The 16,451-nt window shown below is 42.1% G+C and overlaps 1 protein-coding gene across 1 annotated transcript in view; it reads left to right on the top strand.

The window, feature by feature from the left end:
- The window catches only part of KIF5C (kinesin family member 5C), a 137,736-nt gene that overhangs the window by 57,981 nt on the left and 63,304 nt on the right, over positions 1 to 16,451 (top strand). The window contains exons 5-10 of the mRNA XM_036928306.2: positions 2,970 to 3,018; positions 3,295 to 3,350; positions 4,035 to 4,122; positions 8,961 to 9,085; positions 11,511 to 11,615; positions 11,984 to 12,132. Coding sequence (XP_036784201.1) covers positions 2,970 to 3,018; positions 3,295 to 3,350; positions 4,035 to 4,122; positions 8,961 to 9,085; positions 11,511 to 11,615; positions 11,984 to 12,132 — 572 coding nt within the window. The remainder of the gene's footprint in view (positions 1 to 2,969; positions 3,019 to 3,294; positions 3,351 to 4,034; positions 4,123 to 8,960; positions 9,086 to 11,510; positions 11,616 to 11,983; positions 12,133 to 16,451) is intronic.

Genomic DNA, 16,451 nt, shown 5'->3' with positions numbered 1-16,451 from the left:
AGCTTCTGCTCGACATTGCCTTAGTTCCCATTCCTAATTCCCCGGGGAGGAGGCTCATTGGCCGGGCCTGCAGTACGTGTAGATGGGCCCTGCTCTGATAAGCTGTGTCCAGGATGCATGTGGCTGGCTGGGTCCCCTCCATGGTGACTGGGGACAGGGTTGACAGGGTGTGGGGAGGAGGGGGGCAGTTCTGACTTGGATCTGAGCAGATCAGCCCCCAGACAAGAGGCTAATCACCCTTACAGGCACACCTTTGTGTCCTAGGCCCATCATTTTAGAGATAAGGAAACTGAAGTTTAAACCCATAGAGTAAGATGGCCAAAGCCACATACCAAATTACTGACAGAGTTGAGATTAAACTTGATCTGATCAACCCCACATGCAGTACCTTGTCCATTACATTAAACTCCACCCTTACTTATTTCTGCTGTTTACTTTCCTAAATTATATAAAAACAAGGCAACAACTGCTGCCTAATTCTGAATTGCATTCTGGCGAATCTCTTTACAGCTCTCTGTGTTGCCTAAAGTCAGCTTCTCCTCCTGGCCAGGCTTCTTTATATCGCAGGATACAGAAGCTTGTTGCTTTGATGGGATCAAGATTTAGGGGCTTAGTACATCTGTAGGGGTGTTTGCATCTAAATACCTTAAACTATTCTAGGGTTCTTATGGGATAATCCTGGAGTAAGATGTTAAACCAATTACTGCCCTCCAAATAGGGTCTCCTATTAGAATCTTGTTAAGATAAAAACAGTTCCCACATGAAGGGTGACGGGGGGAGGAGCAGCACCCAAGTCTCTAGCACTGAATCGTACATTCCAGGTTCCTGTTCCACATAAGTAGTCATGCGCACTTATATCATAAATAACACTTGTAAGGGGCAAGTTAGCTATTGACTACTCTGTGTCTTGAACTGAGTAATGACAGTCTTAATCAAGAAAAGAAGGCTTGATTAGGCAGTATTGAAAATCTGTTCCTTAAAGTGAGATCACAGAGGTGTCAACATTATTTCTGAACATGCTGTTTCTTAATGCCAAACAACATTATTTATTTTTTGTCCACCTGGTCTCACAGAGTATTAGAAGTGACAAAAATAACAAAATCACCCCCGCACCCCACTTTCTCCCTGCCTCAAAAGCAGCCAGTATCTGCTGTGGTAAAAAAAAAATGAATAAATCTGAATTCTCTACTCATATGACATACGAACAGGATTCTAATCACCAGATTTGCTAATATGGAATCATGACTGCTTTTTAGGTCTAATTAATTTTTCTCTGTAATCTGTGGAAATAAGGAAAATAAGGACACATGCTGATGATCTCAAAGATAACAAAAATCTTAATGAAAACAGGATGATTTTGAAATACACAGAATGGGTTGGTACCAGGGTTGACTAGGCTGCCGGGGTGCTGGGTTAGAGATGTCTGAGACTAGGGCCTGAACAGACCCTAGGATTCCAGCCCCAGGGGGAGGTTTCAGAGCAGTGGGTCTTGTGAAGGTATGGCAGGTGGGTCTACGACAGATGAGGTCAGTGATAACGAAGTCCGACAGAGCTTTCAAGCAGACCCTGGTTGTTAGGAAGACCAGCAACTTGGAGAGGATGCCCAGCTAGAGATCCCAGGGTTCAAAGCCGGGACTCCGTATCTCAGAGAAACTGGCAAGTTCGGAGGTTCCAGGCTGAGATGGAGACAAAAGATAACAAGGCCGGGCTGAACTGGGTTAGGACCAGTGACGGGCTGGGAGTCTTCACTTCCCGCAGCCAGAAGCAAGACTGGTACAGAGCTGGGATGTGGCGGGGAGCTTTCACCTGTGGAGTCACAGTCTGAATTTACAAATATTTTTTCAACTGCAATTTTGTTTTGAAAAAAAAAAAAAAATCCCATGAACATGAGGGAACAAAAAGTTGATCTGGGAAGCAGAGGCAGGTGGAGGCAGACAAAGTTCAGCAGTCTACAGGCAGTCTAACTGGGCATCCTCTCCAAGTTGCTGGTCTTCCTACCATCCAGGGCCTGCTTGAGAGCTCTGTCGGACTTCCTTATCACTGACCTCATCTGTCAAAATTGCAGATGAAAAAATGTCATCAAGTCCAACGTCTTCATTGGACAGATGGAAAAATCTTGGTTACATGTGAATGAAAACCCAAGACCACATATCCAGTAAAGATTGTTTTCAGATGTCAGCCGGTGAAAGAATCACCTGGGGGGTTGAGGAGCAGATTCCTGGGTCGTGTTCTTGGAGATTCTCATTCAGAAGACTGCAAGAGGGTTCATGGCTCTCCAAGTAAAACAAGCGTACGGGTGGTGCAGTGCTGGGGCTGCGGTTTGAGAATTGATTGGAAGGCTGCTTTTCCCTGTTACAGTCTAAACTGTCTCTCATTAAATCACATTCTGTTCAGATCCTTCCTGGACTCCCCAAAGCTGGCCACCATCAGCAGCTCCCTGCCTGTCACCCTTGAGCTCTTGTAGCCCCAAGCACACTGCCCTTGTCTCCCTCTGCACATCCCTCATGTGAATGTTGGAGCTGGTCTGATGAGGCTGTCCACATCATGCCTAAGATGAGGCCTAGTGGTTTTTCGCGATTACTTGCAAAGGATGTTTTCTATTCCAGCTGTTGTCTAATGAAAGTTAAACCTAGAAGTTTGCTAAGGTAAAAGCTAGAGTCTCCATGTAAGGGGCTGTCCAGCACGTGATGTAAAATAACACCTACACTGAGATGACAGGGAGCTGTAATGTGGGGACAGAGAGGGTCCCGCATTGAGCCAGGACTTGCAGGGCAAGCTGATGAAGTGGGGAGCAGAATCCAGGCTGGGCAGCTAGAGCTCAGCACGCTAGGACTTGGAATTTTCTCTTTGTACCCCTCTTCTTGCTCTTCTTAACCATGCTAAACAAAAGCTTTAATAAGTTTTGATGGTGATATTTTTGAAACACAGTGTGGCATTTCTGTTTCAAACTCTGTTTTGCTTTTAACCAGGTTTCCTATTTTGAGATCTACTTGGACAAAATCAGGGACTTACTCGATGGTGAGTAACCTGAATACTTGTCCTTTATTTGTTCTTTAACTAAAGTCCAGGGAGATTGAAATGATTTATAGCACTTCTGCTTAAGGAATTAGTGACAATTTAGAGAGATGTTCTAGTGCCTTCACACTATCTGCTTTTTCTCAGCTAAGGCTTAAGCTTGCATATTGCAAAGAGATTAGATTTGCCTATCTTCTATAACAATTTCTATTTTTCTTCCAATACAGGATCTTTAACTTTTCTTTTCTTCTTTGCATGTCATCCTTATTATCTCTGTAGTATCCAAGACAAACTTGGCTGTTCATGAAGATAAAAACAGAGTCCCGTATGTAAAGGTATGAGGAAGACTTGATTGATGATGCAATTGATTTCTCTCCCGTCACCATAATTATTACATAAGATGCCTGGAATACTACCTACAAAGCACACGTAGCTAATTAATCATTTCCTTATGTCATTAAATCATGTATTTAGTATTCCTCTCTTTAAAATAGACATTTAATTTCTTCAGTCATACCTTTCTCTGTAAATGTATCACAAATGTCTAATCACAGGTAAGAATTGGAGAAGTAAAGAAGTACTTACTATTCACATTTAAGGAGGCTTTTACAAACATTTATAATTTGCATTTAGGGGAAGCCGATCATAGTATTACATCTAGGACTTCAAAATGTCTAATGAAATTTGGTGGCTAGAATGAAAGTTAAAGCAGAATTTTGTCCATTTCTTCTTCTCTCATTGGTTTTCTTCTTTATTTTCTGTCTTCACTGCTGTTGAGTAAGAAGAGGTACTTAAAAATCTAGGAAGATCTGGCATTTCTTTTACGACTTATTTCTGGGTTTCCTAGGGTTTGTGCAGATGTAGAATTTAAGTCATAGGCAAGGAGGAAACGTTGAATGGACATTGCAGCTTTTCTCTGGATCTGCATCTCTGGAGAGAAATGGGGAAAGGTTTAGCTGTTTCAAAATATTGTTGCTTTTCAGTTTTTTAATGGTGAACTTGAATTGACTCTTTTTTAGGGATGCACCGAGCGGTTTGTGTCAAGCCCTGAGGAAGTCATGGATGTGATAGACGAAGGCAAAGCAAACCGACATGTGGCTGTGACAAGTAAGCATGATGTGGTGTTTCCTCCCTGCAATTTAGGAGACAGATATGTGCCTGCACCCCAAGAGGGGTGGGTGGTGAGGTCCAAATGGAGTAACACAAGGGAAGGAGGTTGGAAAACTGTGTCTTGGACACAAACACAGGGCTATGTGCAGTACGAGTGTGTCTGGGCAGGTCTTGGGAAACAGTGCCTTCTGCTGTCCAGGAAACCCTTGGAAATACTTGGTGAGACTTATTGGACCCTGATTAACATCCTAAGTCTGAACATGGGAAAACAACCAACCAGAGCAGGGGAAAGTAAGCTTCTAAGTTTATTTATTTTGAACATGTTATTGTTCAGGTAAACAAAAAAAAATCCAGACTCACAAATTATATTTTTTCATCATCCACAGGAAGGAAATCATGTTAGTTTTCTGCCTTGTGTTAAAAAAAAGGAAAAGAATAGTTAAAAACCTATACATGCTTATGTTACACTACAAGAAGATATGTCAAAGAAATAATCAATCTTCCCATGTTTTCTTCCGCCTGCTACTTCTATAGCTTTTCTTCTTCCTTCCTAATTACAACCCTTAAATAGAATTCGTGCCTCATATCGAATTTACCGAGTATCATAATTCCTCCAAGTGGTAAAGATACCTCAAGACAAATGCTGGGCATAGAAGCCACAGGGCATAAATCTGCAAAGAAGTAAAAAGCTAGCCTTTTCAAACAATATTGCTTCTCTCTCACTTAAACTTTACATTTCCCTGTATGGCCCCGGAAGATGACTGGTTAGCCAGAGACGGGTAAGATTCCTCAAGGGAGGAACAACCTAAGACAGGCACAGTCACAGGGGGGCCATCAGGTGAGAAATTGGGGATCAACAGAGGTGAGGCTTAGAACCTCACCCCCACTGTTTTGAGAGAAATCTTCTGCATCTGTGGATGTTTTGTTGCCCTTGTCTAGCTTGGATTAACACGTAGTCTACAGGCACACACCTGATCATCTACATTTGCCCTCTTACAGCACTAAACTATGTTTTCTACCTTTATCTTGTATCTACCTACCACTTCAGCATTTTATTAAAAATAATAATAATAATAAGGGAGAAATGTAGGATTCACATATAAATCAAGTATAAAAATCAAACGAATATTCACATTTGACCTGATTATTTATAGTTCATGATGCGTGATCAAAACCGAAAGTTTCTGTGATGACTGCCCTTGTACTGTTCACCATGTAAGAACTTATTCACTATGTAAGAATTTGTTCACCATGTAAGAACTTGTTCATTATGCTTCAGAAGACTGGAAACTGTTGAGAATTAGGCTTGGGGTTGATTAATGATTGTGCATTGAGTCCCCTATACAGAATTTTATTGTTGTTAACAACCATTTGATCAATAAATATGAGATATGCCCTCTCAAAAAACATAAAAAGAGGAAAAGAAAAGCAATGAGGAACTCAGAAAGCAGGGTGGGAGCTTTCCTAGAAACTTTTTGGTGCTGTGTTAATAACAAACACATTCGGGTCAGCTTGTCCACCTTGCCATTCCCTCCCCGGCGTGTGCACAAATCCCAGGAAAGCAGGTCATATGTGAAAGTGGCAGGTTCTGTGAAAAAATGGGGGCCGTCTCTCTTACTCAGAGCGATGGGGACAGATGACAGTGAGTTGATATGAAGAGTTGCTGAAAGAACTAGAGATTTCTAGATCGAAGAGAGAAAAAAAATCTGGGGAGAACGTGTGGACAGTGCCATATTTTTTAACACGTTCAAGATGTTGACATCAAGAAAGAAAGTCAGTTTGCTTTATTTGGCGCGAATGGATAGACCACCCAGGACTGTTGAAGCTGCAGGGAGGCAGGTTTTGACCTAGTGGCCCCCAGTGAAAGGCTAGTAGTGGGTGTGGAAGATTCTCAAGCCTTGGTTGGTTGACTGGTCTCATCTCTTTAAGTCCCTTCTATCCAAAGCTCTATGGTTCTGTAATTCAGAACTAATTCTCAACTTTTATTTTACTCCAACAGACCTATCAGATGGTGTTTGTAGATGTGGCAGATTTCATAGGTGAGGCTAGACTTGTGTACAGTGTAGGTTAAACTCCACGTCCTTCTGCTTGTATAAATACTTGAAAGAAGGGAGGCCTGATAGTCTTGTAGTAAGTAATAACATCTTTCATTTATAAAGAAGTCATTTACTTGGTTTCTTAGACATATTGTTAGTCATGAATTATTCATGGCATATTGGACAAGCCATCTCAGCTCCTTGTTTCCAAACTATTGGTCCAGAAAATCACTATATTTCTTATCACTCAGTAAGGTGGTTTTTAAAATTTTTATGGTAAAATGGACATAATTTGACGTTTACCATTTTAACCATTTTTAAGTCTGTACAGTTCAGTAGTGTTAAGTATATTTGCAGTGTTGTGCGACCATCACCACTATGTATTACCATAATTTAAAAAATCATCCCAAAGTGAATCCATGCTCTCATACTTCCTCCTCCCAGCTCCTGGTAACCACCATTCTACTTTTTATCTCAATTTGACAACTCTAGGTACCTCATCTAAGTGGGATGATACAAGTCCCTTTGTGACTTGTTTCACTTAGCAAAATGTCTTTGAGTTTCATCCATATTGTGGCAGGTGTCAGAACTTCCTTTCTTTTTAAGGCTGAATAATATTCACTGGGTGTGTCACATTTTGGTTACCCATTCACCCAGAGATAGACACATAGATACTTGTGTTGCTTCAACCTTCTGGCAATGTGAATAATCGGCTGTGAACATAGATGTATAAATACCTGTTTGATTTTCTCCTTTTCTTTCCTTTGGGTGTATACCCAGCAGTGGATCAGATGGTAATTCTACTTACAATTTTTAAGGAACTGCCATACTGTTTTCCTCATCAAGCTGCATCATTTTATATTCTCACAAATGGTGCACTAGAGTTCCATGTTCTCTCTGTCCTTGCCAATGCTTCTTATTTTCTGTTTGTTTTTTTTAATTGCCATCATTGTGGTACCTCATTGTGGTTTTGATTTGCATTTTCCTGATGATTAGTGATGTTGAACATTTTTTTCACATGCTTATTGGTAACTTGTATATCTTCTTTGGAGACATGTTTATTCAAGTCTTTTGCTCATTTTTTAATGTGGGTTTTTTGTTGTTACTGCTGTTGGAATTGATGTGTAGGTGTTCTTAATCAATCCCTTGTCAGAAACATGATTTGCACATATTTTCTCTTATTCTGTGGGTTGCTTTGGCATTCTCTTTTTACTGCCCTTTCATGCATCAAAGTTTATAATTTTGAGGAAGTCCAATTTTTCTATTTTTTCTTTCATTGATTGTGTTTGGTGCCATGTCCAAGAAATCGCTGCCAAATCCAGTGTCATGAAGCTTTTCCTCCGTGCTGTCTTCTAACGATTTATAGTTCTAGATTTTACATTTAGGTCTTTGATCCTTTTTGAGTTAATTTCTGCATATGGCCTTAGGTAAGAGTCCAACTTCACTTTTTTGCATGTGGATATCCAGTTTTCAGTTTGGTGAGGAAACTATCCTTTCCCCATTGCATGGTCTTGACACTCTTGCCAAAAATTATTTGACCATGTTATGTGAGGTTTTATTTCTGGGCTCTCTATTCTATTCCATTAGTCTGTATGTCTGCCTTTATGCAGTGCCACACTGTTTTAATTACCATAGCTTTATAGTAAGTTTTGAAATCAGTAAGTGTGAGAACTCCAACTTTATTCTTTTTCAAGAGTGTTTTGGCTATTCAGGGTCCAGCTCCCTTTTGAATTTTAGTATATATTTTTCTATTTCTGCAAAAAAAATCATTGGGGTATTGATATAGAGATTGTGCTGAATATCTAGATTGCTATTGGTAGTGTTGACATCTTATCAAAATTAAGTCTTCTAATCCATGAACAAAGAATGTCTTCCCATTTATTTGTGGCTTCTTTACTTTCTCTTAGCAATGTTTTGTCATTTTTAGTGTACAAGTCATTTGCTTCCTTGGTTAAGTTCACTCCTAAGTACCTTATTCTTTTTGTTGCTATTTTAAATGGAATTGTTTTCTTGATTTCCTTTTCAAATTGTTTATTATTATAGAAATACCACTGATTTTTACATCCTGCTTTGCAGCTTTGCTGAATTCATTTATTAGTTCTAACATTTTTGTGTGTGGAATCTTTAGGGTTTCTTCCATATAATCTGGTAAAATGGTTTTAAGAAATGATTGCTAGTGGGAGTTGAATAAGGCAGTCACTAGGGTCACTGCCTGTCTGGTGAATGAAGACCAGGGTCCAGAAAGATTTTTATTTCCAGTGCTCAGTTTTAATGAAGCATATTTAAGCTTTGAGACCTTCTCTGAACCTAGCATGGTTATAGAAGTATATGTCCTAATCCTTCCTTAAAAAAGTCATAATCCTTCCTTAAGAAAGCTTGTTACTGATAAGGCAAAGTGTACACACATGACGAAAATGGAATGCATCAGGTACAAATCACATTGAAAAGCGCTGAGGGATTAAAGTGGGGCAGGAAGCTATGAGCTCTTCAGGGATGGAATCAGGCTGGAGTGGGTGTTCTACGATGGGGCTCTAGGCACAGCCCCAGAATCTGCTATCTTAGACCATTGAAGGAGATTTTTGGATTAATTTCTTTGTCACTTGAAGATATTTAAAGCTTTCATTTCTAAAGTGGGCATTGTTTTTCAGACAAAACAGTGGTCTCAGATACTTTTTTAAATTGGCCCGACTTAAAAAGTAGAGCTATTATTATGCATGATGTGTTGTGCTTTTTAGATGAGAAGATTGCTACCTAAATTAATGTGTCCTTTGTAGAGCAGTAAACTATTTTCCTTTTCAGACATGAATGAACACAGCTCTAGAAGTCACAGTATTTTCCTGATTAATATTAAACAAGAGAATGTAGAGACTGAAAAAAAACTCAGTGGGAAGCTTTATCTAGTTGATTTGGCTGGGAGCGAAAAGGTAATTGGTTCTTTATTTGTATTATCTATAATTTTCTCCTGTTATTTGCTTCAGTGTGCAATAGTATAATTCTTATGCCTTTAAAGAGCCTTTAAAGTTTCTGATACTGTGCCAAGGGGTTATTAAATTTAACCTTCTTTTCCCTGCTCTTTCTTTTCTGGTCCCGAAGTCCTCATTCACATTACAGGAGGTGCTTTGAATGCCAGCTCTGACTTATGCCTAGTAAGCTCTGGGGGTGATGTTAGGCAGGTGTTGGCATGGACTTAGCCTGGCAAAGGCAGCTGCACAGGTGTGGGAGGCCATGACCTCCTGAGAAAGGACAGATCGCCGTGTTGTATCAGACTCAGAGAGGCCAGGGAAGAGCTTTGCTGTCAGAATGTGGCAGTCCTGCCTCTGCAGGTTTGTTTGCTGATAGGAGATCTGAACCTGGGCTTCTCCCTGAATCCCTGCTTCTCTCTGCACTAGGCATGGACTGACGGTGCCTCACGTGGGTGGCCTCAGTGCTTCAGCCTATGAGGCCTGTAGCTATTGTTTTAGCCAAAAGCCCTGATCCTTCCCGGACCAGTGCCTGGCTGAGGCCATACTCTAGACCAAATAGACTTTCAGAACATCCCACCTGCCCCCTGCCCTTACCCAGGCCCCTGCTACCACACCCCACTGAGGGCATTGCCCAGCCAGCCCTGAGGCTCCACCAGTCTCCCAAACTGTGTAATTGATCCCCACTTACTGCACCCCACCACTGAGCTGCTGTTCGCCAAGTAGGCCACTAACACCCATGTAAGTAATGCTACCCATTTGTAAAGCCATGAGCAGAAAATCATCTGGTTGGAAATCTAACATTTACTGGTTGGGCTTGTAACTTCCATTAACAGACACCCACCAGAACGGGAGGACAGAGAGGCACTGCTTAGTTCTAGACTAACCAGGCTTAGTTCTAGCAACCAGGGTCTGCTTGGCTGCTGCACCGATGTATGGGTTGGACAAAGCCCAGTGGCCCCTTTGCTATTCCTGAGCTTCTGCTCTTTCCCTTCACTGGAGATCAGATGTTAGGCCCCAAATGCTGCTGAAAATGCTTTATGCTGGCAGTTAGAGTGGAGGCCTGTCCTTTGCAAGTGTTGGTGGTTTTTCCTTATGATATTTATGAGACATTTTAAGCTGTGGTTCTGCCCATGTTTCTTTTGCTCGTGTCTGTTTTCCTTTGCCCCAGATACGTCCACATGAATGTGTCAGTGTGAGGTAGGAGAACTGAACTCTACGCTTAGTCCCTGACTCCCCTAAATGGTCTTCTTCCCCTGGGCTGGCAGTTTGACATCTCTGGAGCTCAAACTTTCCTTGTCTGAAAAAGGAAAATGCCTGTATCTGTCTTGCATATTTCATGGAGTTTAGATGCTCAAAATGTGAAAGCACCTTAAACAACACCATGTGAATAGACTGTTACTATTGTGACCCATCTGCTATATTTTTTTATGTGTCAGCAGGGGTAGCCCCAACAGGGTTCCCAGAGAGGAGAATCTATCCTATAGGACAGAACTCCCCCTGGAAATGCATTCATCTCTGTCATTAGGAGTTTCTCCTTTATATATATTCGAAATCCACCTTGGTGCAGTTTATAATCATTTCCCCACTTTTCTCCCTTCAGAGAGCAGCTGCTCACACTGCATCGTTTGTCCAGTCAGCAGAGCTATGAATCACGTTAGGTCCCTTTTTTCCGAGCACCTGTAAACTGCTCTCTACCTACAGCAAATGCTGTAATTATGAAATTACCAGTAATAACACAGCAGAGGAAGAACTCTGCATGGTCCTTTGGGCTGCAGAGGGAAAAAGACAATCCACAATGTAAAATTCATTCCCTTGACGTTTCATGCCTCTCTAAGTATTTTTCCTTTCGGATAATTTTTCCTTGTTTCCTTGCTGGGGGAGTAAGGAGGGAAGGAACAGAGAGTCCTGATGGCCATCCCCGCATCCTGGGCCTGAAGTTGGAGCTCATACTTGGCACTTTCCTGACAGGGCCCCAATGGCCCGGGCGGTGGTGTGTCTCTAGGTTTCCCCTGGACTCCCCCCAGTGTGGAGACTGTGGTTCAGTCTTGCAGGGTCCTTGGCTTTTTGTAGTGACAGGCCTTCTGGAGCCTGGTTTCCCTGGATGGATGTCCCCCAGGGAAGCATCTGCAGCTCCGCCACTGGAGGCATTTCAGCCATTCCCCTAAAACCTAATTGAGAGGAAAATGACAACAGAGAGAACAGATCTGCCGCCTCGGGCTCGAGGGAAGGTTTTATTAACGTGATTCTCCCTCACTTTTATTTTCCTTGCGTTCCAGGGTGCACCTTGCCCCCCACCCCCACCCCTTTGCCCTCCCGTGAGTTGGGATTTTCTGCCCTGTGCTTTTGCTGTCCCGTGTGGCTCACCGCTTTCTCTTCTCTCTGATAGGTCAGCAAAACTGGTGCCGAGGGAGCTGTCCTTGACGAAGCTAAAAACATCAATAAGTCTTTGTCTGCTCTTGGAAATGTGATCTCTGCCTTGGCAGAAGGGACAGTAAGTGTTCTTTCCCCCTCTATTAAATGGTATTAGGAGAAGTCACCTTTTGGGTCTCTGCACTCTCTTTGCCACACATCCCAGAGATGCATTTGTTTTTGTTTGGAAAGGGGCGGAGAGGATCCTGGCTGTGGTCTCCCTCCTTGCTGGGAGATCTAGTCCATTGAAATGTGTGAATGGTGATGCTCCTTTCCTATGACCCTGCTCCCAGGATGGGCATTCTGAACTTCGGCAAGGCCCAGAGGCCAGGCATCAGATTCTTCCCTCCCGTGTGTTTCTAAGCCCAGTGTACCCTTCACTAGCTTGCTTGCCTCTGTGTTTTTGCTTTGAATGGGCTGTAACGGCCGATATTTTCTCTTCCCACTCAGAAAACACACGTGCCGTATCGGGACAGCAAGATGACGCGGATCCTTCAGGATTCTCTGGGTGGGAACTGTAGAACCACCATTGTTATTTGCTGTTCTCCCTCCGTCTTCAATGAGGCTGAGACCAAGTCAACGCTGATGTTTGGGCAAAGGTGGGTATGGTCTCTCTTCTTCATGCGCCGAGCTGGGTCGTACATGTTAGGAGTGAGTGGTGAGGGCCAAGTGTCAGAGAGGAAAGAGAGGGGGGAGGCACGCAGCCTATTACTAAATTGCATCTAGCAGGTGATTTGTAAACTTGAGGCATCATTTATTGAGTGCTAAGGAATAATTATGTTTTAAAATTAAGGGCAGGAACATGTTGATTAAAGATATGACATTTAAAAAAAAAACACTCAAACTTATTATCAATGTGATTGCTGGTAATTCAAGGGAGTGTTACTTTTGTTTCTCATAGAATTGAGTCTAACTCTAAGGTTCACAGGATTTCAAGTGTATATACCTCAAGGCTAATAAATACCTTAAATGCCCATATTTGGGATCCATGGCAAAGTTTCTGATAGAACACCAAAAAAGTTAGATGAATGCAGAGTAGTTCAAATATAAAGATGGAGAAAGAATTCCTAACACCAGTCCTGAGGGTAGGTGGTATAGAACATATGAAGAAAGGGGAGATGGCAGCCATCTCTCACCTTCAAAAGTGTCCCAGTGTGATTTCCTAGCATCAGTGTTAATAGGTGGGCAGCAGGGCCAACTCAGCAATTAGCTAACCCTCCCTTCCCTTCTTGCCCACCCCTCCCGCTACCCAAGCCCTCACCTTCTGTTGTTGTCGCTGGGCTTCAGAGCCCAGCCCCACCTCTCAGCATGCCTCCCTTGGGTGCTGGTTCCCAGCGTGGTCTTGGTGACTGAGCATCATGACTGCCCAGCAGGTTGGGAGATGTGGATTCTTACTGCCATCATTCCCTTCAATTATGAACACTTCTGTGATCTTTAGACAAGTTACCAGCTCTGTGTGCTTCAGTTGCCTCACTTGTAAATGAATGCCCAGAACATTCCCCCTCTCTTCCTCCTTGGGAGTGAGTTGCATGGTTATACCTGAGAAATAGGTTAAGATGCTGAGAGAGAGGACAGATGGGAGTGGTCATTCTGTGTGGGACATCGTTAGAGTTTGCTTAAGCTTCACTAAGCCCTCGGCATTTTCCTCAAGAGAACATAGAATCACACAGTCATGGCACCCAAGCAGTGTCTAAATATATAATAATTACAATGGAATGTTGGAGAATGAATTTATCTTTTAAACTGGATTTGGGTCATCTACCTCCTCTCAGATTACTTCCCTAAGTCAAATACTTAGGTCAATGTGTTGTAGTAAAATAGCACTTACTTTTCTTAAGAGTCACAGGATAACCTGTAAACCACAGTATCTGCTTATGAAAAACATAGACTATTACGGTGATCATCCTGTCTGCTCCATCTCTCCTGGATTCTTAAACTTAAGGTTTAATACTTTCCTCTGAACACATGTTCAAGCGAACTAGAACCGAACGCATCTATAAAGGGAACATCTCCTTGTAAAAAAAATCTTACCTGCAAAGCAAAAATAATCTTTGCAAGCCAGAGTCATCCTGGGACATGGGCTATCTGTTTCAAGGTTGCTGCTGTTAGTGGGCATTTTACAGCCATTTCAGGAAGAGTTTAGGTTTAAGTCCAAATGACTATTTTCTTTCTTCTGATGTTAGTGAGGCAGTCATCAGCATCGTCGTGATCACTAGCACTCGTTTTAGGACCAAGCATGTGCTAGGCATATCAAAACGCTCACAGCAGTTCTATTAGGTAGGTTATCTCGCCTTTGTATAGAGGATGAAATTGAGGCTTAGATTCAAAGCCATTTGGTACCATTCCTGAGAGCACACAGCTAGTAAACTGTTGAGAAGATTAAATGAGATGCTTCAGTTTTTACTTAGCAAGAGGGCTGACATGAAATAGGCATTCAGCGATTGCAAGTTCCCTTTTCCCTCCATCTTCCACGGTCCTTAGCGATCTGATGTGTTGAGGCTTGGGGAAATCCCAATGAGGGATGGAACTGGACTGAGGGGAATGGAATGTACAGCACAGGCCTGAATGAAGTAGAATTGGAGTTCAGTTTCTGGAATGAATGATGAAAGAAATGCTCTGCTGGTTTGGGGATTTGGGATTCCAGGAAATAAAAAGTATGTTAATTATAACTTCAAGTGAAATAGGTTCATCTGCAGTCTTTTCTCAGAGTCAGCTAGATACTGGGCTCCATGAAGGCAGGGGCTAGGTTTATCTTTGGAACCAGTTGTCAAAATAAGCTTCCAGCACAGATAGTACACAGTAGATGGTCAACAAATACATGCTTATTGAATGAATGAACAGATGAATCTAACGTTTATTGTGTAGGATTCCTTTGAACAGTCAGGCAGTTGCTGAACTTCAACACCGTTATGTTTGGTTAGGTTTAAATTTGGTTTGTTTTCTGGCCTATAATTAGAAATATGTGAGGTTTTGTTTCCATCCTTCCAGCCCAAGTAGTTAATGGATTCTTCAAGGACATCTACTCTATGGGTCCAGTACCGGCTTTATTGTTAAATATACGCATTGAACACAATTACACAGCAGACATGAGTCTGAACATCAGATTAGACATGGTATCTGATAGCTAATGAGATTAAGCACTTTGAACTCAGGGAAGACTGCTGGGCACATCCCGAATTCAGCCAAATGAGTGTTCATTATAGTGGTGCAAGGGCGGCTGAACCTCAGGGCAGCCCACGGTGCCTTAGTTATTCCTACGTGGTTCTTTCAAGGTTGTGAAGAAAGTCTGTGTTTGTTGCTAGGCTATACAGTATTGAAGCTCTGAATAAAACAGTAGTAAGTCCTTTGAAGTAGGAGAAAAAACAAGTGTAAAGACGCCTGAGTGCAACCTACCTAGCCGGCCCTCCAGGATTCCAGGTTCGGTACTGCAACTTAAAGGAACAAATCCACCGTGTCTGTTTTGTGCTTTCAGTGGTGAATTCTGGCTCTTCGGTTTGACTGGGCCTGTCTTTCTCCTGGAGTCCCCTGAATACCCAGCACTGTGCTAGTAAAAAAGTAGGGGCCATCTTCTATATTCTCAAAAAGCTTTTTAAATCTAGTCAAGGAGGCAACACTTGAACTTCCAGGCAGCGGAGAGTCAAAAAGCTGGACTCTGGGAAAGTAAGCATATCCTGTCTTAAGGGATACAGTACTCAAATTAGAGTTCTTGCACTGATTTTTTTTGTTTTTTTCTGGCTTTCAGTGTTTTATTTTTTAGTCTTTAATTTCTCTTCCAAAGTTCTTTTATAGACTATTTGAAAAGGATATTTATAAGTTTTACAAGTATGAACTCAAATCACCCAGTTATCTTGGAAGCCTGTTTAGCACACCTTGATTTGAGGTGATAATGAGGGAAAAGAGAGGCCTGAGGGGGCAGACCGATCAGTTTAGACAAAGCCTGCATCAGCCCCTCTTTGGCACCTAGAGTTTGGATTGATCCAGCATGAATAATTCAAAGGCTTTATTTGTATTTTGAATGTGGAAGGAGGATAGATAATTTAGGACACTTGTAATAGTGTTTCTTTTTTAAAATCATGCCATCTTGTGCTCAGTGTAGTGGCAATGGGATTAGGCAGAGCCCAAAGCCTGAATGGTGTGCATGCAAAATTCGTGTCACCAGAGCATGATAGCAAGTTACTGGCAGGGTAAGAAGACTGAGCACTTTGGCCAAGGGAGACCTTTGGCTACACTTTGAACATAAAATGGAGAAAGACTCAAATCACCCTGTGTTGGAGGGCCTGTTGCTGAAACACGAGTAAGGTTAATTTGTGTTCTCGGAGGGAGAAATACTGTGATAACAGAAGTTAAAGCAGGCACTAAGTCCTCATCCAAGTCAGTCATTTCTCAATGTTTTTGGGAGACTAGAACTTTTAATTTATCCTCTCCTATGTCCCCCACCCACAAGCAGGGAAATGACCTCACTGAGAAATGGAAAAGTGCTTTGCAACTTTAAGTCATGTTTCCATAGTTCTATATGAGAACTAGGACTTGGAACAGTTTAGGTGTGATGGTCAAGTTGGCTGTACTGTCATACTTGATTATTTAATCAAATACAAGTTGAGGTATTGCTCTGAAAGTATTTCATAGCATAACACCTACCATCAGTTGACTTTTAAGCACATTGCCCCTGTGGTGTGGGTGGGCCTCATCTAATCAGTTGAAGAACTTAACAAAAACTGAGGTTTCCTGGAGGAGGAGAAATTCTGCCTCTAGACTGCAAGCATCGATTCCTGCCTGAGTTTCTAGCCTATGGCTTTCAGACTTGCCAGTCCCCATAATCACGTGAGCCAACTTCTTTACATTATATGGATATCTATCTATCCATCACCTGTATATATGTGTCTGTCCTATTGGTTCTGTTTCTTTGGAGAACACTGAC

Source organism: Manis pentadactyla, chromosome 8, assembly GCF_030020395.1.
Source record: "Manis pentadactyla isolate mManPen7 chromosome 8, mManPen7.hap1, whole genome shotgun sequence".
Classification (NCBI taxonomy): domain Eukaryota; kingdom Metazoa; phylum Chordata; class Mammalia; order Pholidota; family Manidae; genus Manis; species Manis pentadactyla.
This window is presented reverse-complemented; position numbering and strand designations above follow the sequence as displayed.